Below are 26,328 nucleotides of genomic sequence, written 5' to 3'. Positions count from 1 at the left end.
TGGAAAGGGATATACAAAGATGAAAGAGAACACAGCAAGGAAGCAGATCGGATCCGAAACCTGGAAGAGAAGAAACAACATCCCGAGGAAATGCCTCCAGTAATAATTGATGCAGAAAAGATAAGACACCAATTTGCAAAGATGGCAAACTTCAGAAGCCCTGGCCTAGATGGGATACCAAACTTTTGGTTAAAGCAACTGTATGCTTTCTACCCTCACTATGCTGAAGCATTTAACATCGCCAAAGGGGAACAGCCAATGGATGAATGGTTCACAGAAGGCAACACTCTTCTAATCCCAAAATCTAATGAAACCCATCCACCCCACAAGTATAGACCGATAACATGCTCACCAACAGCACACAAACGTTTAACAGGATTAATTACCGATGAAATTTACGAACACCTCACTCAACAACCAGGAGCTTTAGAGACAGAACAGAAAGGATGCAAGAGAGGGTGATAGACCATTTGTTATGAAACAAGACCATACTCGAAAATTGCAAGGTTCGACAAACCAACTTATCCACAGCCTGGATAGATTACAAAAAAGCCTTTGATAGTGTCCCACATTCATGGATTATAAAATGCATGCAAGTATACAAAGTTAACCCCCAAATAGTCACACTGATAGAGAAAGCAACGATACTCTGGAATACAACAAAATACTACCTCACGTGGAAGGAAAAATTGAAATACCAGAAGTAAAGATACGACGTGGTATCTTACAAGGTGACAGCCTTTCCCCCCTCCTGTTATGTCTGGCTCTGGACCCACTGAGTAACCTCATCAATTAACAAGAACATGGATACAATCAAACGTGCAACAGAAAAATGACCAAAGAACCTCGAAAGGTGACAAATCTACTGTACACGGATGATCTAACACTGTTTGCACCGAATGATGACAAATTGGCAGATCAACTGAAACTAGTGAAGTGCTACTTGGAGGACATTAAAATGGAATTTGGTCTTGACAAATGCGCCAAATGCACAATTCTGCGTGATAAAACAAAAATAACACACAATGTCTCAATCGATGAAAGTACAACAATACAGGAACTAGAAAACGAAGTATCCTACAAATACCACAGAATAGAAGAAGGTCCCCAGGTACAACACAAAAAATTCGTAAAATAATCAGCAAAGATTACCTGCACAGAATAAGACTATTTCTGAAGTAATCCCTCTCTCCAATTAACAAAATCAAAGCTATAACCAACTTACAGTACCGATATTCCAGTATAGTTGTGCAATTATAAACTGGCAACAATCGGAGATCAACAACTTAGACACCAAACGAAGGAAACTTATAACCATTCATAAACTATTCGACAAACACCAATGCATTCCGAGGTTTTACTTGCCAAGACGAGAAGGAGGAGGCGGTCTGATGGAGCTTAACCAAGTGCACAGAACAGCGTGTGTCGGACTAGCGGATTATGTGAAAAGCTCAACAGACTCTCAAATGGGATTTGTACACGAGCAAGAAAACAAGTCTGAAAAGGTATCCTTAATACATTGAGCAACAAACTTCCAAAAACAGGTGCAAGTGAAGGATACGACAAAGGAAAACAAAACAAATACAGCCCCATTGATAGCAAATAAGAAAAAGGAAAACTACAAAAAGAAATATCAGCAGATATACTCTGACAAATGGGAGCATGACAAAAGAGCAAGCAGATTTTAGGAAAGAGCTTGACAGAACATGGATCGACAAGGAAGGCTCATTGGAATGGCTAAGAAGAGGTCAAATGAATTGGGATGGAAAACGAGTCATCATAATTGCCCAAGACCAGGGACACCACACTGATGGCTTTAATAAAATGGCGGGATTGAGCCAATTGGACAAATGCAGGTTTTTGTGGAGTAGAAACAGAAAGTACCAGTCACCTCCTTTCAGGATGTAAAAAACTCATGTCAAAAACAGTTGCATGCAGAAAGACATGAGAGAATATGTAGAGTAATCTACTGGCACATCTGACATCTGTAAACATTTCAACATTCCAGTTCCAGAACAATCATGGAAACAAACACAAACCAAATTCGATCCTTGAAAATGAACATACAGTGCTCACGCATGACAAGATGATCCCATCAAGTGTAGACATTGCAGGCGGAGTATTGAGACTGGACATAGTGCTCAAAAAAAAAAGAAGAAAAAAAAGACAGCACTATTAATTGAGGTTTCAGTTCCCAACGACTTTGGACGAAACTAAATGCTTCAGAAACCAAGAAAATGCACAAATACGAGGATCCGGATACGAGAAAATTTTAATTTTTACAAGTGATTCTTCAACATTGAGTGATAGGGCCAAAAACGATATATAGTCCGGCAGCTAAGCTAAATATAGCATAACAATTGTGCATTTTGTGAGGAAAGCACCAAATTTGGCGCACTAGTAGACTATCATATTATGAAAAGATCTGGATATTGAGCCATCTCAGATTCAGAGATTTGATTTTTGCAAGATTTGCAGATTTTGCAGATTTGCAAGCTGAGATTGCAACGCCAGGGACGGCTGACTCCTTCCTGCGAGCTGCCCACGTCACCCGCACAAGAAGAGCTCATCTGCAGCGGCACTGCACATCCTGCAACACCGTGCGTATGAACGCCACTGTATGACATATGCTGATGATGCAGAAGACCTGCCTGAGTTCGAAGACTGGTGTCACCAGAGAGGAGAAGACATTCCCAACTTTCAGTACTGGGCAACTGTGCTGGAACTAGAGATGTTGGTACTGGTCTACGTGCGTTCTCTGCGGCAGGCTTCATTCACGATGTACCTTGATGCCCTGACGGAACTGGTCCCATGGTTCCATGCCTTAGACCACACACACTATGCCAGGTGGGTCCCTGTTCACCTGAGGGACATGGTTGCACTCCCAATGAAGCACCCAGATGTAGCCAGAGAATTCAGGGCTGGCAACTTCACTGTACAGAAGATGAAGAAGGTGTTCTCTTCGATCCCAATCGACCAGGCGCATGAACAGAATAACGCCTGCATCAAAAGAGATGGTGGAGCAGTCGGCCTCACTGACAACCCAAGTGCCCTGCGGCGTTGGATGATTGCCAGGCCAGAAGTTGCCAGGGCCATAGAAGAGTTCCAAGATGGCCATCAACACTGGGGGAGGCGAGAGGACACGTCATCACGACCAGACACCAAGTGTGCAGACCTCTTTCGCCAAGGATGTCCGCGCCCTTGTCAGCGTCATAGAAGAGCTTGGCAACCCCTTTGAGGAAGAGAGCATGGATCTGGTTGTCCTTGACACAAAGGAAATTGCAGGTCCTGCTGCAGTTGAGACTGTCAGGAATGTGAAGAAGATTGGCCAAGAGCAGTTCCAGGCTTTCACCAGAGAATGCCTGGTGGAAAGGACCAAGCCAATTGATGATGCAATTCGTCGGAACAAGCTGAAGGTGTCATTTTGGAAAATGGCTGCCACAGCCATCAGGGGCTGAATTTGAGATGGCCCAATATCCAAATTTGTTCATAATAGGATAGTCTACTAGTGTGCCAAATTTGGTGCTTTCCTCACAAAATGCACAATTGTTATGCTAAGTTGCCCCACTAATATAGCATGATATTTCAAAAAGTTGTGGATGACTTATGACAAAACTAGGTTTTGTTGATAGGTGACACTATGAAGTTGATAGGTGACAATAACAAGCCAATCAGATTTTGGTTCAGGTCCGGATCCAGACCCGACCTATCAATGGGATACCAAAAGGTAAACTGTTCAACCTGACAGAGGTATGCTCTCTACAGATTGTCATTCCAGTTTTGTCTGTTAACCTAACATATTGTCATGTCGCCGGTGATTAAGATCACTGGCGGCAGATGCCGAACAGTTTTAACTCTGAGCCGGTCAAGCAGAAAATTGGCTGTCAGTTCGTCGTGCACGGGCGAAGGAAACCAGGGTGCTTACCTGCACAGACCAAAGCCAATGGGTTTATTCCTCAAACCCACAAACACAGAAACGAGATAAGGAAAATCAACAATACAATAATGAAAAATGCCACAATAAGAAATTTAATGAAATAAAGGTAAGACAATAAAAATAAAGGCCGAGGTAAAACTATAAATCTAACTCGAAGGACCCTCCATGCCGACACAAATACAGACAAGGTGAAAGATAAACGAAAAATAAATGTTCTTAGTTGGACAACACTCAGCTCCGGCCTCAACGAGGACTTTTGGATGCTTTGTGGTCATTGAACAGGTACGGTCGGTCGGCGAAAGGACTGAGCGTTGACGCGTCCACAATGGCGCCAGTCAACCACGCGAGCACCCCGAGCCGCGAAGCGGCGGCAATACATCCTCCTCTCACTCCTCGCCAGAAAGCACAGCACGGCCACAGCTCCCCCGAATAGCACCACAGATAAACCACACCTCCTTCCACGTTTATTCCAAGTGGCACAAAGGCTCCGAAATTGGCTCCACCAGCGGCCACGGGCACGAAGCAAGTGTCCGCCAACGCAATCAGGACCAAAGCGAGAGAGAGAGAGAGAGAGAGAGAGAGAGAGAGAGAGAGAGAGAGAGAGAGAGAGATTCTTCTTCTCCACCGGCCCGAGCTGCTTGCTCTGACGTCACCACTGGCCAATCACCGAGCTCTCTCGAGTCGTCCCATGTCTCCGCGACCAATGACGAAGCTCGCAGCGTGGCCTGTCCATTATGATCCCTTTGAGGCGGAGTTTAGTCTCTTCGGGAATGTTCGGATTATGTCGGCTGTGGTGTGGCGGGGTTTAGCCCGATGGTGAATGTGCTGGATTTCCATAGGCAACATGTCAGTGTTGTTGGTTAATGGAACTGATTTTTGACGGCCAGCCGTGTGAACATAAAGACGTCGGGGATTGATCACAGGGGGAAGCACACATTGGGGAAACTATCCTTAAACTCTACCTAATTAGCGAGTCTTAACCCCAACCCCCCCCCCCCCCCCCCCCCCCGTGTGAAGAACACATAAACAACCTTAAGCTCACAGTTTCCCTGCTTATGTACATCAAAATGTCTCCTACGCATCCACGGTCCATGCTAAAATTAAACAACCCTATCCCCACTATGGTATGTCATCACCTACCCACCACAAACGTAACAGTATTCACATTTTTGTACACTGCTTCTTTCCTATGCCATTTCCAGGTGCTGCATGATGTCATTGTTGGGCACCGAAGGGGGCTCGGCAATGACACACGCTGAAAGGGAGTACTCAGTTTTCACTCTGGTTTCTTTCTTGTTGTACACCGCACCTTTCCTATGCCATCTCCAGGCGCTGCATAACGTCATTGCCGGGCACCGAAGGGGAATCAGCAGTGCCGCACGCTGAAAGGGAGTACTCAGTTTTCACTCTGGTTGTTTGTTTGTTTGTTTGTCCGGGCGATATCTCAGCCATCCTTTGAGCTAGGAAGCTGAAATTGCGGCACAATAGTGAGCAAGTCCTTTGTCAAAAACAGTATTTTTTGTTTTTTGATTAATCAATTAATTGATTAGTTATTTAATTATTAGCGATTAATTAAGTACTTGTGGCGGGCACAAGGGTTAATAATTCCGCGCACCAGTGGGTGGCGCGAGCGTCCAGGCGGGGAACTGAAATGCATGCCCCGCCTCTCGGCCGATCGGCCACGCCCAGGGGCAAGGTGTGGCCTCGGGACATATACGCGGGCTCTAAGCTCGAGCCCGCCCAGTGCTGATATGCGAGCTTGTAATAAAGACTCGTTTGTATCCACGCGTTGTGGCCTACCTCTCTGGCAATCGAGTCGTGTGTGCACAGCACCACATACTTATACATTTCCTTTCTCTTCTGGCCATTATGTCAGGCACCTTTTGAGTTAGGAAGCTGATATTTCGACATGACAATGACCAAGTGATTTGGCTGTAAAGGATATTTTTGATTATTTATTAATCAATTAATTGATTAGTTATTTAATTATTAGCGATTAATTAAGTACTTATACATTTCCTTCCTCTTCTGGCCATAAGGGCGAGAAAAATATATTTCCGGGTTCTGGTCAGCGCGCGCATCGATTTTGACCCTGCGCGTCAACATTTTTTTTTTCAATTTGGTATCGACGTTCGCGCACGGTCCTCTCCTACAAAACCGCGTTTAGTTTGTCCAAATCCGACCAGCCGTTCCAAAGTTACGAGTAGTTTTGTGTGCCGTGACGTCATGAATCCAATAGTGAAGTTGCATGTGACGTCATCGTCTTATGGTGACCGCTTGGGTGGAAAAACATTGCTTCTGCCAACACATGTAATGGCGGCAATTTGAAAACCCTCACATATAAATTGCCCCCTACACGATGGTAAAGAGATGTTGTGCTGTCGGATGTACAGCCCGATTTCATAAGGGATCGGGCTTGTCATTCTACTGTATTCCGGACGACACAACGCTGAAACCGATTCATAGCTGCCTTGACTGCAGATCTCAGGTGAGAATATGGCTCATGAGGTTGTTACCTTCGCTCGCGAAGCGAAAAGCAGGATTACGCATTTGGTTACGTACATATGGAGTGTGTGTGGCGTACTTGTGGAGTGTGTGTGTGGTGCGAGTGTGGCATACGTGTGGCGTACTTGTGGTGTACGTGTGGAGTGTGTGTGGCATACGTGTGGCGTCCTTGTGGAGTGTGTGTGGCGTACTTGTGGAGTGTGTGTGTGGCGTACTTGTGGAGTGTGTGTGTGGCGTACTTGTGGAGTGTGTGTGGCATACGTGTGGGGTGTGTGTGGCGTACGTGTGGAGTGTGTGTGGCGTACGTGTGGTGTGTGTGTGGCGTACTTGGAGTGTGTGTGGCGTACGTGTGGTGTGTGTGCGGCGTACTTGTGGTGTACGTGTGGAGTGTGTGTGGCATACGTGTGGAGTGTGTGTGGCGTACTTGTGGAGTGTGTGTGGCGTGCGTGTGGTGTGTGTGTGGCGTACGTGTGGTGTGTGTGTGGAGTACGTGTGGAATATGTGTGGCGTACGTGTGGAGTGTGTGTGGCGTACGTGTGGAGTGTGTGTGGCGTACGTGTGGAGTGTGTGTGGCGTACGTGTGGAGTGTGTGTGGCATACGTGTGGAGTGTGTGTGGCATACGTGTGGAGTGTGTGTGGCATACGTGTGGAGTGTGTGTGGCATACGTGTGGAGTGTGTGTGGCATACGTGTGGAGTGTGTGTGGCATACGTGTGGAGTGTGTGTGGCATACGTGTGGAGTGTGTGTGGCATACGTGTGGAGTGTGTGTGGCGTACGTGTGGAGTGTGTGTGGCGTACGTGTGGAGTGTGTGTGGCGTACGTGTGGTGTGTGTGTGGCGTACGTGGCGTACGTGTGGTGTGTGTGTGGCGTACTTGGCATACGTGTGGAATGTGTGTGGCGTACGTATGGAGTGTGTGTGGCATACGTGTGGAGTGTGTGTGGCGTACGTGTGGAGTGTGTGTGGCGTACGTGTGGAGTGTGTGTGGCGTACGTATGGAGTGTGTGTGGCATACGTGTGGAGTGTGTGTGGCGTACGTGTGGAGTGTGTGTGGCGTACGTGTGGTGTGTGTGTGGAGTACGTGTGGAATATGTGTGGCGTACGTGTGGAGTGTGTGTGGCGTACGTGTGGAGTGTGTGTGGCATACGTGTGGAGTGTGTGTGGCATACGTGTGGAGTGTGTGGGGCATACGTGTGGAGTGTGTGTGGCGTACGTGTGGAGTGTGTGTGGCGTACGTGTGGAGTGTGTGTGGCGTACGTGTGGTGTGTGTGTGGCGTACGTGGCGTACGTGTGGTGTGTGTGTGGCGTACTTGGCATATGTGTGGAGTGTGTGTGGCGTACGTATGGAGTGTGTGTGGCATACGTGTGGAGTGTGTGTGGCGTACGTGTGGAGTGTGTGTGGCGTACATGTGGAGTGTGTGTGGCGTACGTATGGAGTGTGTGTGGCATACGTGTGGAGTGTGTGTGGCGTACGTGTGGAGTGTGTGTGGCGTACGTGTGGAGTGTGTGTGGTGTACGTGTGGAGTGTGTGTGGCATACGTGTGGTGTGTGTGTGGCGTACGTGGCGTACGTGTGGTGTGTGTGTGGCGTACTTGGCATACGTGTGGAGTGTGTGTGGCGTACGTATGGAGTGTGTGTGGCGTATGTGTGGTGTACTTGTGGTGTACGTGTGGAGTGTGTGTGGCGTACGTGTGGAGTGTGTGTGGCGTACTTGTGGAGTGTGTGGCGTACTTGTGGAGTGTGTGTGTGGCATACTTGTGGAGTGTGTGTGTGGCGTACTTGTGGAGTGTGTGTGGCATACGTGTGGAGTGTGTGTGGCGTACTTGTGGAGTGTGTGTGGCGTACGTGTGGTGTGTGTGTGGCGTACTTGTGGTGTACGTGTGGAGTGTGTGTGGCATACGTGTGGAGTGTGTGTGGCGTACTTGTGGAGTGTGTGTGGCGTACTTGTGGAGCGTGTGTGGCATACTTGTGGAGTGTGTGTGGCGTACGTGTGTGGCGTACATGTGGCATACTTGTGGAGTGTGTGTGGCATATGTGTGGAGTGTGTGTGGCGTACGTGTGGAGTGTGTGTGGCGTACGTGTGGAGTGTGTGTGGCGTACGTGTGGAGTGTGTGTGGCGTACGTGTGGAGTGTGTGTGGCGTACGTGTGGAGTGTGTGTGGCGTACGTGTGGAGTGTGTGTGGCGTACGTGTGGAGTGTGTGTGGCGTACGTGTGGAGTGTGTGTGGCGTACGTGTGGAGTGTGTGTGGCATACGTGTGGAGTGTGTGTGGCATACGTGTGGAGTGTGTGTGGCATACGTGTGGAGTGTGTGTGGCATACGTGTGGAGTGTGTGTGGCATACGTGTGGAGTGTGTGTGGCGTACGTGTGGAGTGTGTGTGGCGTACGTGTGGAGTGTGTGTGGCGTACGTGTGGAGTGTGTGTGGCGTACGTGTGGAGTGTGTGTGGCGTACTTGTGGAGTGTGTGTGGCGTACTTGTGGAGTGTGTGTGGCGTACTTGTGGAGTGTGTGTGGCGTACTTGTGGAGTGTGTGTGGCGTACTTGTGGAGTGTGTGTGGCCGTGGCGTACGTGGTGTGTGTGTGTGGCGTACGTGTGGTGTGTGTGTGGCGTACTTGTGGCATATGTGCGGAGTGTGTGTGGCGTACGTGTGGAGTGTGTGTGGCGTATGTGTGGTGTACTTGTGGCGTACGTGTGGAGTGTGTGTGGCATACTTGTGGAGTGTGTGGCGTACTTGTGGAGTGTGTGGCGTACTTGTGGAGTGTGTGGCGTACTTGTGGAGTGTGTGGCGTACTTGTGGAGTGTGTGGCGTACTTGTGGAGTGTGTGGCGTACTTGTGGAGTGTGTGTGGCGTACGTGTGGAGTGTGTGTGGCGTACGTGTGGAGTGTGTGTGGAGTGTGTGTGGCATATGTGTGGCGTACGTGTGGAGTGTGTGTGGCGTACGTGTGGAGTGTGTGTGGCGTACTTGTGGCGTATGTGTAGAGTGTGTGTGGCGTACTTGTGGCGTACGTGTGGAGTATGTGTGGCGTACTTGTGGAGTGTGTGGCGTACCTGTGGAGTGTGTGTGGTGTATGTGTGGAGTGTGTGGCATACATGTGGCGTACTTGTGTCGTACGTGTGGAGTGTGTGTGGCATACATGTGGAGTGTGTGTGGCATATGTGTGGAGTGTGTGTGGAGTGTGTGTGGCGTACGTGTGGAGTGTGTGTGGCGTACGTGTGGAGTGTGTGTGGCGTACGTGTGGAGTGTGTGTGGCGTACGTGTGGAGTGTGTGTGGCGTACGTGTGGAGTGTGTGTGGCATACGTGTGGCGTACTTGTGGCGTACGTGTGGCATACGTGTGGCATACTTGTGGAGTGTGTGTGGCATACGTGTGGCGTACTTGTGGTGTACGTGTGGCGTACTTGTGGAGTGTGTGCGGAGTACTTGTGGCGTACGTGTGGAGTGTGTGTGTGGACTGTGGAGTGTGTGTGGCGTACTTGTGGGTCCACATGGGTTCACAGGCAGATGGCAGCCTCAGTTTCTCGCAATACCGCAAAAACGCCTCAACGGGCAAGCTACGGGCATAAACTGACAGGTCCGTCTGATCAAACGACAGCTTTCCCGCCATGTTGTTTATGCCACCCAGGATGGCGGCCGGAACCGGTTGCCATGGACGACGCTGACGCGATGCAAGGCCTCTATCGGCTGGATATTGTAATTTATTAAAACGATGACGTTCTTTGTCGGGTTCGTGTGAAGCAACCAGAAGGCCTAGAGAGCTGCGGGTGGTCTCGTTAGTTAGAACTGGATCCTATCTCGTTTGTCATGAAGTTGTAAGTGTCTGTGATAATCTGGTGGACTGGGAGAAGAGATCATGGGAGACCATCGGCCTGTTAGACCACTTGCGCATGCGCAGTGTTGACGCGATCGACGCATTGGAATGTTTGACGGTACGGCGAGGCGATCTCGAGAACGAAATGGCAGTCTATAATGTGCTTGAAGAGCTTAATTTTCAGAATAAATACATTTTATGCAATATGTAATATGTATGTATTGTATGTAATATGTAATATGTAATATGTATGTAATATGTATGTAAATAACTTAAGCTTGTGTTCATTATTTACAAAAAGGCCTACCAGTCCCATTGGCTGTCTTTAATTTCTCTCTGGACGGCACCACAGCAGATGAGGAGGACCGCAAGGCATGAGGACACAAAAAAAAAACCTCTAAATGTGCAATCCATGCTTTTCAAAAAAAACCAAAAATAAACCGCATCGCCGCATCAATTCTGGAACTTTGGTCTGACCAGAGACCAGCAATATATATTTTTTGGCCTTATCTCAGGCACCTTTAGAGTTAGGAAGCTGATATTTGGACATGCCAATGATCAAGTGATTTGGCTGCAAAGGCTATTTTTGATTTATTGATTCATCAATTAATTGATTAATTAATTTATGGATTAATAAATTTTTATTTTTTTATTTTTTATTAATGACATTTAATTAGATTTCTAAAAGTTACATCTTCGGATGAAGCACAAGTGGTTTAGTTATGCTATTAGCCAATTGATTAATGAAAATATTTTATGACAATCTTTTATTGATTTTAATTATGCAATGCGCAATGCGAATTCTATTTAAATCAACATGCTAATTAATAATTATATTTTAAAAAATAACCACCTTTAGAGGCCATTTTTCCCGCAAAGCGGGGGTTGGCCTTTTTCGGGAACCGTGGTTGTTGTTTTTTGGTCCCCTTTTTGAAGCAATGTTTTACGGCCGGATGCCCTTCCTGACGCCAACCCTTTTTGCCGCCTTTAACCACAAACAGGGAATTACCAGTGAACTGGTACTCAATTAGCCGACCTCGGAAGGATGACAGGCTGAGTCAACCCCCCTGGCGTTAATTCAGGGATCGACCGGGATTCGAACCCAGGATCCTAGGATCCTAAGCCGGCACCCTAGCCGCTAGCCCAACACCAGGGTTTGCTAATTAGCAGGTTCTATTCTCTGGGGCCGTAGGCGCCCCGGCAATGCCGCACGAGAGGATGTTATTTACTTATTTGGCATGAGGGCAGTGTACTTTGAATGTATCTGTACTTGTTTTGCATTTTTTTGCTTTATCACTTTGTAGTTTGTGAAGACTATATATATGTCTTAAGTTTGATTTGAAAGCATCATGAAATAAGCTCATATGGCATAAAAATGTGAAAACTTTGGATGGGGTGAATGCTTTTGCAGGCCACTGTATGCATCGTAGGCTCTAGAGGAAAAATATGAAGCAAGCGTCAGTACCTAACCCAGATGGATCAAGAGGGTAATTGTTGAAAGCTTTTTATGGCACTTCGAGAGCTCTTTTGTGCGTTTCAAGAAGATGAATTAGAAACAAAGCAAAGATCGTGCAAGTCAGAATGTAGGCCAATGCGTCCCAGGGAAGTCGTGCCGCTGCTCGTTCTCGGAGCTTCGCTCCAGAGTAACTAGTCTTCTACTCCGTCTCTCAGACAAAACAGGCAGACAGGCTCTTCTCTCCTCTGTTTCTCTGGGTGCAAGTCAGTTGTGATCTTCGGTATGCTCTGGCATTTATTGGATCTGGGTAAGGCATGGCTTTTGGAGGGAGGGAAGGGAGGGGGGAAGGGGAGAAGAGGGGAAAGGGTGGCGAAGCATCCCCGCAACACTCTGACCCCTGCGTGTCGCTTCGTCATTGACCCGCGCATCCCATAGCTTTTCGGAGGAACGGTCTTGGTGGTGCTGCAGTGGCACAATGTGGGTACACACCCAGTGCTGGAATTGCCTTGTAAATGGCTTTGGAACATAATGTGGGTACTGCAAGACATGTTGCGTTATGTGCATGGTTTGCGCTGTGGGGAGGTGCAGGGAAGGAGAGGTTTGAGAGGGAAATGGTGAGAGGGGTTGGAATAGATTGATAAAGAGGGGGATTTCAAGAGAGTGCCGAATCACAAAGGGGCTAGAACCTGCTAAACACACACAATGCATTTTCCATGTCCCTATTACGAGGGGAAAGGTAACCTAACTAAACCCAATTACTCATGAGATATCTAACTGATGATCCATTATGTGTTGAGTGCTATTCTCTGGGGTCTTTCCATAACTGCAACAATACAAAATGACATAAAAGGCATACCAGAATGGATAACAACTCCGGTTGTCAATGAATGTAGAGTGGGACCAACTGTTGTGATCTGTGGCAATTCTGCGAAAATAAAATAATCATCATCATCTGTCCCGGTGTGTACCCCGGTTTAGATTAGGTACACCGTATCCTGCGCATCGTAAGAGGCGACCAAGGGTTGGCGTCAGGAAGGGCATCCGGCCATAAAAAAACATTGCCTCAAACAGGGAACCACGATTGACATGGGGCCCGCAAGGCTAACCCCCGCTCTAGCGGGGAAAAATGGCCTTAAAACGATCATTCATATTTTCATTCAATCATCATCATCTGCCGATGGTGTCATGGTTTCTTGAATTTTTTTGTATTCAATGTCGAGGCTCTTGAAGGAGCAAGAACAGAATGGATGAGTACATAAGAGAAAAGGACCAGTAGAAAGAGGGAGGGGTAAAACACCAACAGCAGTGTTGAAGGGACAAAATAGAGAAAGACTTGAATAATTAAGGGATGTGGGGAGGAATGAAGGCAAAAGGGAAGACAAGGAGGGATGGGGGACAAGATGGATACAGCTGCAAAACTCTCAGGAAGGAAACTTGAAAAGAGGTGAGATCGATGAATTAACTCGGTTTGAAAAGATCATGGTTTTGAAATGCCAACTGTGAAACAAAGGATGTATCCATTCTACTGCATAAGCGTAATGAACTCCGTGAAGTCATGGAACGTGTTACTAAAGATTACCGACAGTTAAATTAATCCCTAACCTCTCTTGGGATAGCAGAGGCATTCATTCGTAAAGTAAGATCAGCTAGAGCAAGACAATCTACAGCTGCTCAGAAAAGTTACAGAATGGGTTTGTGGTATTGAGCTAGAGCAATTAGAGACTAAATCAAGGGCTTCTGGAACATCAAATAAAAGCAGATAGCTGATGGAATGGAGGAATTTTTCACAGGCATCAAATCTATCCATGCGTGTGGATGCAGCAGCTCAAGCGGCAGCTTTGAAGGTAAGGTTGGAGTTTATAGACTTTGAAGCTCAAAAAAATGGTCGAGCTTGAAATGGGCCAAACCCTGAAAGAATTGGACATGGCTGAAGCCAAGCTGGAGGTAATAGCTGGGGCTGAGACAGACACTGGTGACCTTGAGAGACATGAGAGTATAGACTATAGAGGTACCAACTGTTCCAAACAGTGACATCGTTCTTGGCACCATCTCTTAATGGTGAAGAATCACTTTGAAAATTGTAGTAGTATCCAGATCTGATACTGGTGTTGTCCCTGGTGTTGGGCTAGAGGCTAGGGTGCCGGCTTAGGATCCTAGGATCCTGGGTTCGAATCCCGGTCAATCGCTGAATTAACGCCAGGGGGGTTGACTCAGCCTGTCATCCTTCCGAGGTCGGCAAATTGAGTACCAGTTCACTGGTAATTCCCTGCTTGTCGTTAAAGGCGGCAAAAAGGGTTGGCGTCAGGAAGGGCATCCGGCCGTAAAACATTGCTTCAAAAAGGGGACCGAAAAACAACAACAACCACAGTTCCCGAAAAAGGCCAACCCCCGCTTGCGGGGAAAAATGGCCTCTAAAGGTGGTTTTTTATCCAGATCTGAATTGAGATCTTCACCAAAATCGAATCAACTGATCCTCATCACACACCCAACCTGTCCACCAAATTTCGTCCAAATCCGTCAACAACTTCTTCAGATATCCTGTTCACAGACAGACAAACAGGGCAGACAGGACAGATAGGGGTGAAAACATAACCGCTGTCCACCTTTAGTGGCGGAGGTAATAATGTGAAATGCATACCAGTAGGGGAAGGAACACCGGTTGTTGATGAATGTAGAGTGGAATGAACTGTTGTGGTGGTCTCAAGCAATTCTGTGTGAAAATGGAATTGAACGTCGTCAACATCATATTCTCCCAAAACGTCTGAATTGTTCTTTCTGCAATCTTATTCGTTCTTTTGCATTTTTTTTTTTTTCATTTCAGATTGGACGTTTCTGGTATATGATTAAATTAGGTTCCAAGCATTATGGACATTGATGTTTACTATTCTTTATTTACGCGTCCAATAATTATTTGTTGTACTCTAAAGTGGAAGTTTCCAGGCACATCAATTGTTGTGCATTTCACACTACAACGAAGAAGCACAAATACACGAGTATTTACCTTTTTAGAGAGATTAGAGTACCAGTTCACACAAAGAATGCATGTGCCGTACATATACACTTGCCAGCCGCACCGTAGCGAGTAAGTAGCAAGCAATGCACTTGCCCAGTACGTGTAGCGGATTCAACGTAAAAAAAACAAAAACATTTTTCAACATAAAAATCGCTATTTGAAGGCGATTTTAAAATATTTCTCAAAATCTGCAAGCTTGGTTAAAGCAGAGCTTGATACAGCACCTGTCCATGCCACTAATGTGGAAATGTTGAAAGCTGATACGGGTAAAAGTCCCCCACTAGCTTGTGAAGAGAGCGATGTCGAGGCCAGAGATCGGAATGAATAGAAATATCCAATGCTGCAGGAGATCATTAATTTACTAATCTCTGCATCAAGTTAACTATTGATTTGATTGCTTTGCTGTACTTTTCCGTCGTATTTTGAAATCCGAATTTCATTGGTGCTGGACATTCATCAGGGCTACATTGGTTCTGTATGATTTACACCAGGTTGGTGAACCTTGGTTGGTGAACACCAGGCTGGTGTTCATAATAAAGAACGTTTTCATGCCTGTTTTTCTTCGGTTCTCATTACACTGCAAGTTATTTTCTCCCGATGTAAACATTCCTTGGGATTTTACATGGTTAACATCATAAACACCGTCTTTGTGCCTGTGTCCTGCGCTCACTCCGCAAAATTAAAAGCACGCGAACACGTTTTAACGTCGCTCAGAACGAAAACCTTTCACCTCTACATTATTTGTTTTCAGTTTTGACTCCATGTACCTCAGAGTTTTTTTTTCTTTGAAAAGATGATCTTTCCTTAGTTGACATGGCCTTTTGTTGCACGATTTGTTTGCGGTTTTCTCTGACAAGAGGGTGATTTCGGAGGATGATACTTGGGGAGGAACAAAGCATGGAGAGAGCTGAGGGTGCAAGACTATAAAGGAGATGGTAGACGACAGAGAGTGATAGCGAGTAGAGAGTAGAGCACCGAGTAGAGCACAGAGTAGAGCGCCGAGTAGAGCACCGAGTAGAGCACCGAGTAGAGCAGAGAGTAGAGCAGAGGGTGCAAGACTATAAATGAGATGGTAGACGACAGAGTGATAGCGAGTAGAGAGTAGAGAGTAGAGCACCGAGTAGAGCACAGAGTAGAGCACCGAGTAGAGCACCGAGTAGAGCAGAGAGTAGGGCAGAGAGTAGAGCAGAGAGTAGAGCAGAGGGTGCAAGACTATAAATGAGATGGTAGACGACAGAGTGATAGCGAGTAGAGAGTAGAGAGTAGAGCACCGAGTAGAGCACAGAGTAGAGCACCGAGTAGAGCACCGAGTAGAGCAGAGAGTAGGGCAGAGAGTAGAGCAGAGAGTAGAGCAGAGAGTCGAGCAGAGAGTCGAGCAGAGAGTCGAGCAGAGAGTCGAGCAGAGAGTAGAGCAGAGAGTAGAGAGTAGAGCAGAGATAGAGAGTGACCACCGACCTGTCTACGATGGCAAAGTGATAGACCCATAGATTCATCGTGGGATATTCCAATTAATCTTTAAGACCTTGGTTTCGACGGTGTCAAGCAGAGCAAGATGTGAGGCAGGGGAGCCAGCATAGAGGGGAGAGCAGTACTCCATTAAGCTGTGGGTGAAGGCCTTGTAGGTGGATAGAAGTTCAGGTGTGCCAAAGAAAGATATTGTACGACAGAGGATGCCCAGTGTGCCCAATAAAAAAAAAAAAAAAAAAAAAAGCATTGCCTCAAACAGGGAACCATGATTGTCATGGGGCCCGCAAGGCTAACCCCCACTCTAGCGGGGAAAAATGGCCTTAAAACAATCAATCATTCATTCATTCATTCAGAGGATGCCCAGTCGGCGGCTGGCTTTGGAGGCCAGCTTTGAAATGTGGTTTGCCAAAGAAATATCTCGGCTGATAGTGAGACGCAGGAGTTTGAATGGCTCAACTTCCTCAAGAGGATTGTGAAGAAAGTAGATGGGAGGGTTTGTCTGACAGTTTGGTATGACAGGAAGGGTGAACACAAAGAGTGAAGGATTTTGTGCCACAGATCCAACTTCATCTGGAAGATTGATTCTATTAATCATATATATTAAGGATGAATGCCTACCATGAACAGCCTGTTGTTGGCGTCATTGTTATGGTGGTTGGATTAAGAACTTGGGGTCCCAAGTTCAAGCACGACACACCATTAAACAAGTGGGTTGACTTTGCCTGTCATCCTTCCAAGGTCGGCAAAACGAGTACCAGCCTACTGGGAAGAAATGCATTTGAGTATCCTGCGTCGAAGTACCAATCTGTCCAGGGTTGTGCCCTCCAGCCAAGGAAAAAAACACCTTGGCAGCACTATGCGTCTGAAGATGCAAAAGCAGTGGTTCTTCTTCTGCTTCACTGAAGTGACTGATTCAGGTGATTCAAGCTATCAAAGGCAGACAAGGTATGTCGAACAAGAAGTAATTTATTATTACAAAACTTCTCTTTGCAGAACAAAGTCTCCCATCTCTTCATGAAGTGTCAAAATGCCCTTTACTCAGAACTCGTCCTTATAGAGCCACCAGATTTTGTTGATTCAAAAGAAGAATCTCGTACTCATATTCACCATCAATCCATCGCAGAGCCCTCAAAGAGAGGACTATTCATGTACCTATATGACATGTGCCTCAATGAAGTTTGCTGCTTGCTTGAGGACATCAATCACAACATGAAAGGACACTAGCAATGCCCTTGGTGGTGGATCACACATTGAGTGACATGTACTCAACCTTCTGCTGAACGCCAGATTGTGTATCCATCAGTCCTCTCTCACTGTAGTTACATGTATACATAAAGGGTTTTCCCTACTCAATACCTTTATTTTTAAGAAAATGATTAACTTTGCTAAATATGTTTTGCGTTTTTAAGTGATCGATTGGAGATCTGCACAGAATATAAATTCATCCTTAACATCCCTGTCATTAACCTAACACATGAACACAATAAAAGCGCTCACAATTAGCAACATCAGTCGTTCAACTGACCATACCAAACACGTCCTGGGACGGCGGCAGGGATTTTCGAAGCTCCACACGGTCTCCACGTTTTTCGAAGTTAAGTCTGTTCACAATTGTATTTTGTCGAAACTGTATTTATCTTTCGGTGTGTGAAGTTATTGTGTGCAACTTTGGTTGTTTCTCGGTGTTTATCTTTCATAAATTGATCGTCTGTTTGCCGTGTCGTGTCTTGAGGCCTTGTACAGTGTGCACTGTACAACCTTGAGGCTTTGTTTTTCTCTCAGCGGTCCGTCTTTTGTGATCCAATAACTTTCGTTCTCTGTATTCCCAGTCTTTTCACCCATAGCCTACTTCCTTGTGTAAATCTCAACTCAAAAAAAAAAAAAATAAAAAAAAAAAAAAATACATTTTCCTTCTCTGTTCTCATTCGTTTATTCATTCTTATTCGTTCGTTCGTTCTTCGACCACGTGTTTCTCCCCCATTTCCCCAGATAGTTTTCACTCATTAACCTTCAATGTTTACACTTTCCCCTCAAGTTATGTATTCCGTCATATTTTATAACACCTTTTTCTTCTTCTTCTTTAAAAGGCTGCTTTCGACTTGCTCACCAAATCAATTCATCCCAAAAAAAATATCCATCTCCTATAGTGCCTTTTTTCTACATTCCCTAAACTCTCCTGCACTCCATCCTCCATCCAGCGTCCTTAAACGTATTTTTAACTCGAAGGTCACAAGAAACTCATTTTGCAATAAATGTTCGTTTCCCATAAATCGTACACTTTCAAAAATCCAATCTCACCCCTCCCCTCCAAATCTTCCCCATAACCCCTCCCCTCCAAATCTTCCCCATCACCCCTCCCCTCCAAATCTTCCCCATCACCCATCCCTTTCAAATCTCCCCCCTTGCCCCCTCCCTCCTAAACTACCCCCTCACCCCTCCCCGCCAAGACGCCCCCTCGCCCCTCCCCTCCTAGACTCCTGCCTCACCCCTCCCCTCCAAATCTCCCCCATATCCCATCCCTTTCAAATCCCTCCCCTTGCCCCTTCCCTCCCAAACTCCCCCCTCACCCCTCCCCTTCAAATCTCCCCACCCTCATTGCTTCTCAATTTCCCCCCTCTCACTCCCCCTCCTCAAAGCGTCCTCCCCGCTTCTTCCCCCTTCAAACTCTCACCTCCATCTCCCCCAACCTTCTGCCTCGCTCTTCCCCCTCCTCAAATAACACCTCATTGTGGCTCACCCAATCACCATCAAACCTTTTGTCCGCCCCATCCTTCCCTTTCTCCGAGCTATTCTGAAATCTCTGACACACCTTCAACAGCTCTCCCTACCTCTTCCACCTCTTCCACATCTTACCCTACCCCTCCCCCTTCCTCTTCATTAACGGTATGGACCTCAAACATCCGGGGCCTTCGTTCAAACTTAACTGATCTCTCCATACAGGTTGCTTCTGTCAAACCAGACGTGATCTGCTTAACAGAAACTTTCCTCCTTTATGATGTCTCTGATTCCATAGTATCTCTCCCGGGCTACTCCCTCCTCCGGTATGATAGACCTGAGCCTCGTCCTGGAGGCGGGGTTGCTATCTTTATCAAAAACTCTTCCTCATTCGCCCTGCACTGCACTCTCTCCACCTCACCCCCAGGAATACCTCTGGCTACGGCTTCCCCTTCGCTCCCACCTCTTGTTCATATGTGTGTTGTACCGTCCACCAAACAGTGATGACTCAATCTATATCTCGCTGTCTGATGATATGGACCAACTTCTATCTACTCATCCCAACTCTCTCTTCCTCATATGTGGTGATTTCAACTGTCATCATGCCAGTTGGCTGGGTGTGGGTACCTCTCTCACCAGCCATGGCTCCTCAGCAAAGGACTTCTGCGACTCACTGGGACTGACACAATCTGTCAATTTCCCGACCCGGATCTCAGTCAACGGAACATCTTCTCTTCTGGACTTGGTTATGACTAACTTCCCTGAAAATGTCTGCTGCTCTTCTTCTGCTCCGATCGGATCATCTGATCATGTCCTTGTTAAAGTGGACATCTCTCTGACCATCCTCAGGGAGCCTGCTCAGCGTCGACGAGTCTGGCATTTCACTCAGGCCAACTGGCACGGTCTTCAAGCAGCCATCAATCATCTGGACTGGTCTCCCATCTCTACCACCTCTGACATCAACTCATCCTGGGAATTCTTCCAAAGTAAATTGCTCTCTCTCATGCACAGATTTATCCCATCTCGTCTTCAGTTGTCATACCCTTCCTCCCGTCCATGGTACACGGAATCTTGTGGTGAGGCTGTTGCCCAGAAACAACTTGCCTTCGTCTCCTGGAAAGCAAATCCAACGGAAGGAAATCTCATTTCCTTTCACAAAGCCCGAAACAAGTGTGTGTCCACCCTCAGGAGAGCCAGGAAACAATATCTCTCTGTTCTCAAGACCGAACCCTCTTATCTGTCTCCCTCTTCCAAATCCTGGTGGCGTCTGGTCAAATCCGTTTCTGGTGTTTGTTCCCCCTCCATCCCCTCCCTTACCTCAAACGGCTACACAGCTGACTCCGCACGTGAAAAAGCTGAATGCCTCAACTCTGTGTTTGCCTCTAAATCTTGTGTCCCAAACCCATCCCTCTCTGTACCCACCATACATAGTCGTACCCTGCTGCTCCTGGACTCCGTGTCCTTTCCTCCTGACAAGGTGGAAAAGTTTCTGTCAACCCTCGACTCTGATTCTGCAACTGGACCCGACGGCATCAGCCCACGGGTCCTAAAATCCTGCTCTGCTGCTCTGTCTCACCCTCTCTCTGTTCTCTTCACCCTCTCTTTTGCTCAAGGTCAACTGCCATCTGCTTGGAAATCAGCCAACATCACTGCTTTGCACAAAAAAGGTGCAAAAACAGATCCTAGCAACTACAGACCAATCAGCCTTCTCCCAATTATCAGCAAAGTCATGGAATCCATCATTGCTTCGGATATGAAATCTTTCCTCTTCTCCAATGGCTTGATCTCTGATCATCAATTTGGTTTCAGACCAGGTCACTCTACTCTGGACATGCTGCTTCTGCTGTCTCAACAATGGATGGAGGTCCTCAATGCCAAACAGGAAATTAGAGCTGTCTCCCTCGACATATCACGTGCCTTCGACACGGTCTGGCACCCCGCCCTGCTCACCAAACTCTCCTCCTTTGGTATCCATGGAAATCTCCACGCATGGCTGGCGGACTTCCTCTCTAGTCGTCGTCAACGTGTGGCCCTGAATGGGTTTCTCTCATCTCCTCTTCCTGTTCAGGCTGGAGTTCCCCAAGGCAGTGTTCTGGGCCCCGTGCTTTTTCTGGTCTTCATCAATGATCTCTCTGACTCTCTCGAAAATCCTCTCTATCTCTTTGCTGATGACTCCACTCTCTGCCGCTCCATTCCTCTTCCCTCAGATCGGCAGTCTGCTGCCTCCTCACTCTCTGAAGACCTGGACAAAATCACAGACTGGTCAAACAAGTGGAACATGTCTTTCAATCCTGACAAATCTCACACTCTTACTATGTCTCTCCGAAAAGATCGACTGGACAACCCTCCCATCTACTTTCTCAACAATCCTCTCCAAGAAGTTCTGTCGCTCAAGATTTTGGGTCTCACTATCTGCCATGATCTTTCTTGGGAAAACCACATTTCCAAGCTGGCCTCCAAAGCCAGTCGCCGACTGGGCATCCTCCGTCGTGCGAAGTCCTTCCTCGGCACACCTGAGCTCCTCACCACATACAAGGCTTTCATCCGCAGCTCAATGGAATACTGTTCTCCCCTATGGGCCGGTGCTCCTGCCTCACACCGAGCTCGGCTTCACGCTGTTGAAACCAAAGCTTTCAGAATTATTGGAATCTCCCGCGATGAAGCTATCTCTGAGGGCCTTTCACTCACTCACCGCAGGCAGGTAGGTGGTCTTTCTGTCTTCTACCGACTCCTCTCCGGCCTTGCACCCCCAGCTCTCTCTGTGCTCTGTCCCCCAAATATTCCTACAGGTCGCACAAGATCTGCCAGCAACCCTCTGATGGTTAAACTGCCGAAATCTCGGCTCTCTGCTCACCTTCACTCTTTCATTCCTCTTTTCTCCCGCCTCTGGAACAAACTCCCTCACTCCCTTCAATCCCACTCCTCCCTCCAGGTCTTTAAAACAGCTGTTCACCACCATCTCTTATCTTCCCCCATCCAAAACCTTGATCTTTTCTACCCCCGCTAATTCACCCCAGATCCACCTTGTTTGAAATTCCAACTTCTTTCCTGGAAGTCCTGGCAGTGTCCATATGTTTTATACCTCTCCCACCGCCCCCTTCCCACGCCCCCCCCCCCCCCCCCAAGCCCTCGCCCTCTCTCAGATCTCTCCATGTCTCTCGGTCACTGCTCTCAAATGTTGTGTTTGTGTCCTTCCCCCTCTCTCCCCATCTTGTCTACCGCTCCCTATGTTATATGTTTTATGTGTCGGTTTGTCTTTCTGTGTGATTAATGTTCGCTCTTTCACGAGCCTCGACCTTGTATACAAAAAAAAAAAAAAAAAAAAAAAAAAAAAAAACAGAATGTTTAATTTTTGCATTTCATAGTATATTTTGACATGGAGAGCATATTAAACCCAGTTTTTAGCAACGCCATTACCAAGCAGAAGTGCCACACTATATTTTCAAGATGACAGGATGAGCTCCTGACTAACCTATTGCTGTTTATCCTTTGCTGTTAGCTGGAGATTAATAACTTTAACCACCAACTCTCAAAACTTTTGCTCACAAGCCGACACCACAAATTCCACTTGGATACAAAAAATGTCATTTGTTAATTCCCACCTTTGCACTCAGGAGGGTTGACATCCCACTCTCCTTCGGTTGTGCAAATCCGATTCTCTCTCCCAAGCAATGTGAAGTCTCCGTCGCACGTATAACGAATGGATACACCATATTCATACTTATCGTGCCTCTCAAAAGAACCATTGGGAATTTGAGGAGGTTCTGCGCATTGCACAGCTGGTGTATAAAAATAAAAGAAAAATAAAATATACATGTTAAAAATGGTCAATCTCAAAACAAAACAGCAAATCCTGATAAGGGGATTTCTAGGAGCTGCAGCTTCAAAGTTCATTCCAAAATCCATCACCTTCCCCAGGCAACCTGTCGAATCAAAATGTACTGCCACACAAAATATAAAAAATACCTACATTTAAAAAAGATAATAATTAGACTAGAGCTTCCAGGGAAGCAGAACTCAAATGAACTGACTGGACAACTTTAAAGTAGGTCAGTTGTCTGTACTAGATTTGACTTAAATGAACAGATCGGGTTGACATGCGATAGCAACCTACCTTGTGTGGTAAGAGTCTCACACACCAAGTTTGATCAAAATCCATAAATATTTATGGACGTTAAAGTCTTAACGTCGTTTCGGAGCCGAAAGCAATATGGCGGCCTATGGCGGCCATTTTGTGACGGATCGGGTTGGAATGCAATAGCAACCTACCTTGTGTGGTAAGGGTTAAACATTCTAAGTTTGATCAAAATCTGTTAATATTTGTGGACGCTGGAGTGCTAACGTCGTTTTCATGACCAAATAAAAATGGTCGCCTAATTCCGCCATTTTTCAACGGATCAGGCTGAAATGTAATACCAACCTGGTCCTTGGGGTAAGGATGCTGCATGTCAAGTTTGATCAGAATCGGTTGAGATTTGTGGACGCTGGAGTGTTAACGTTGAAAAGTTAATGGATGACAGACGACGACGACGGACGACGGAGGGTTCAGTATGTGATGAACTCAACTGGACGGTAGTCCAGTTGAGTTAAAAACTAGAACAGCACTCGGTGGAGAGCATACCTCCACCTGGTTGATCATATTACTCAATGGTGAAAAAATTCACTTGAAAAATTCTACTAGCTGTATCCGGATCTGGATCTTCACCAAAATCGAATCGATTCTTCCTCGTCACACACACAACCGATCCAACAAGTTTCGTCCAAATCCATCCATAACCTTTTGAGATATCCTGCTATGTATCGTTTTGGCCCCATCTCCCAATGGTGAAGAATCATTAAAATAATTATACGAGCCCGATCCGAATCCAGATCTTCACCAAAATCTAATCATTTCGTCCTTGTCACATACGCTACATCTCTGCCAAATTTCGTCCGAATCCATCCACAACTTTGAGATATTTTGTTCACAAACAGACAGACAGGGGTGAAAACAACCCCCATCCACCTTTGGTGGCAGAGGTAAAAACACGACTTCAACTTGGCACATACGAGTAAAAATGTCAGGGCCGCCATATGTTCAGTAGTTGATGCTGAAAACCCACGGAACGCAATTCCAAAGAACGCAGAAAATGCAAATGATCAAAGGCCTGAAACGTACATGCAGTCCCATTACCCCAAGTACGATTGGCATATCTGAAGCAATGATAGTCAGTAGAAATATACAATAAGCACCAATGAGAAATATACAATAAGTACTCTCGTACGTGGCTTCTTAGCACGAGTGATTCATGACAATACAATGAACGAGGCTTCCACAGTTTAGGATATTTGCTGTTGAAAACTTCTATTCAAATAAAGGAGGGATTTCTTTATCATTCTCGAAAAAAAAACAAAAAAAAACGTTATTATTTGTAATCTCAAATGGTCTGGTTCCAGATGGTGATGCAGTTCGAGTTGATTTCCTCAAATCAGCAGGTCGTAATGATCGAGTGTTTTTTTCGATACCAGAGGTAATGATGCTGCTAAAACAGGACTCGATGTATACCAAATATTATTTTCTGGAGAAACAGCACAATGGGAATCTACCATTCTTTAGAAGCTACCACCACCACCACCACCCCCACCCCTTTTTCTACTTCATTATAAAAAAAATACTCCCCCCATCCCTCCCTGCTAATCTACTTGGAAGTAACATGGCAACAATTTTCAGACGATCTGACGGGATGCTGTGTCTGACATTGAATAGGAAATTGACATTCGTGCATTTCTTATGCAAATAGCTGCGTAGTAGACGAATGCCTGCTCTTTTTCAGCACAGGCCAGATCAAAATGAATCTTGTTTTTGGAAAACGATTGTTTAAAAGCACTGCGAATGCACATTTCTCTCTGCTAGGACATGTATATATGCTGCACACGAGATGAAGGAACCATCACTTTCAAGTATCTAATCTAATTCCATTAAAATTAGGTTTGACAGAATGGCCCAGAGGTACAGACACTCGCCACCAAGCGGTCTAGCCTGGGTTTGAATCCTGACCAAGCTATAAACTCATCCCGGTGTTTCACAGGCAGGATGATCTATCAATGTGTTTGCCCACCCTTGGAAGGATGTTAATTGAGCATTCGTACAATGGTCCTTGGGGTACAATGTCTGTCAGCATTATTTGGTGGATCTTGGAGATCCCATCCCATGGGGTCCTTCGCTAAGAGTAAGCGAGCTATTGCCAGCACCCCACACAGATTCCAAATTATTGCCCTAACCTTAGTCAAATGCCAGGCCTGGCCAGGGGTTCGTGAAAGACTCAGGCCGAACTTCTCCCGGCAAACCCCACAAGAACGTGGGAATAATTGTGGTCGTTAAAGAAAAGAGGAAGAAGACTATCGCATTAAAAAATGGTTGTTACAAACTCAAGGTACCAGCTAGGTTTATTTTTTAAACGTTCCACAAAAAAAAGTTTATCTGTGCAAATGTTGTTCATTCTCTGACTATAGTGTTCGATTAACAGGACGAGTTTCCATTCCATTTTCAGCTATGCAAGAATGTAGAGATGCAAGTAAAGTATGCTAGTTGATAAATAAAGTGCATTTTAACTCGATAACAAAGGCACGGTAGAACTAACGAAAGCTTTGGCAGAGCAGTTATTCCTTCAACAGGAATTTACCAAATAACCCAAAGCTCAAAAGGTAGGCCATGTATTTATTTTCAATGTAGGTCAAAGTACAGAAAACATCAATATGTCTAACACTTCTGTGCTGCTGCAATAACAACAATAGCAAGAAATGAAAGTACGTACCAATACAGACTGGCATTGTGGACCACGTGCCATTCGCCTGGCACTTTGCAAAAGATCGCATTTTTTCAAACACGTAGTTTTGATTGCACCTGTACTTCACCTTTTCTTGGTACCCAAACCGCGATTTATATCTGCTATGAAGCTCGCCGTTTTCAATATCAGTATATGGACACCAAACCACTGAGGCAAAAAAGAATGGAATAATAAACACAAACATGCATTCAATGGAGATTTGCAATGGAATATCAACTTTGAGGAATCGATGAGCAAACAAAAACATGAACAAATTGATGCACAACAAGGCCTGGATCAAGTGGAATGGAATTGTTCCTGTTGCTGTTTATCCTTTGCCGTTAGCTGGAGATTAATAACTTTAACCACCAACTCTCAAAACTTTTACTCACAAGCCGACACCACACATTCAACTTGGATACAAAATTTGTTAATTCCCACCTTTGCACTCAGGAGGGTCGACATCCCACACTCCCTCGGATGTGCAAACCAGATTCACTCTCCCAAGCAATGTGAAGTCTCCGTTGCACGTATAACGAATGGACATACCATATTCATACTTATCGTGCCTCCGAAAAGAACCATTGGGAATTTGAGGAGGTTCTGCGCATTGCACAGCTG

At 46.1% G+C, this 26,328-nt stretch overlaps 1 protein-coding gene across 11 annotated transcripts in view; it reads right to left on the bottom strand.

Moving 5' to 3' along the window:
- The window catches only part of LOC137436867 (C4b-binding protein alpha chain), a 67,774-nt gene that overhangs the window by 20,296 nt on the left and 21,150 nt on the right, over positions 1 to 26,328 (bottom strand). For 3 of the 11 annotated variants that reach the window (XM_068131056.2, XM_068131051.2, XM_068131053.2), the window contains exons 7-11: positions 26,149 to 26,325; positions 25,696 to 25,875; positions 22,504 to 22,680; positions 14,345 to 14,416; positions 12,563 to 12,631 (exon numbers count right to left, since the gene is read on the bottom strand). In XM_068131056.2, coding sequence (XP_067987157.2) covers positions 12,563 to 12,631; positions 14,345 to 14,416; positions 22,504 to 22,680; positions 25,696 to 25,875; positions 26,149 to 26,325 — 675 coding nt within the window. The remainder of the gene's footprint in view (positions 1 to 12,562; positions 12,632 to 14,344; positions 14,417 to 22,503; positions 22,681 to 25,695; positions 25,876 to 26,148; positions 26,326 to 26,328) is intronic. The other 8 variants (XM_078787129.1, XM_068131057.2, XM_078787126.1 and 5 more) reach the window with 4 other exon arrangements.

Source organism: Myxine glutinosa, chromosome 11 (assembly GCF_964187855.1).
Source record: "Myxine glutinosa chromosome 11, kmMyxGlut1.1, whole genome shotgun sequence".
Classification (NCBI taxonomy): Eukaryota; Metazoa; Chordata; class Myxini; order Myxiniformes; family Myxinidae; genus Myxine; species Myxine glutinosa.
This window is presented reverse-complemented; position numbering and strand designations above follow the sequence as displayed.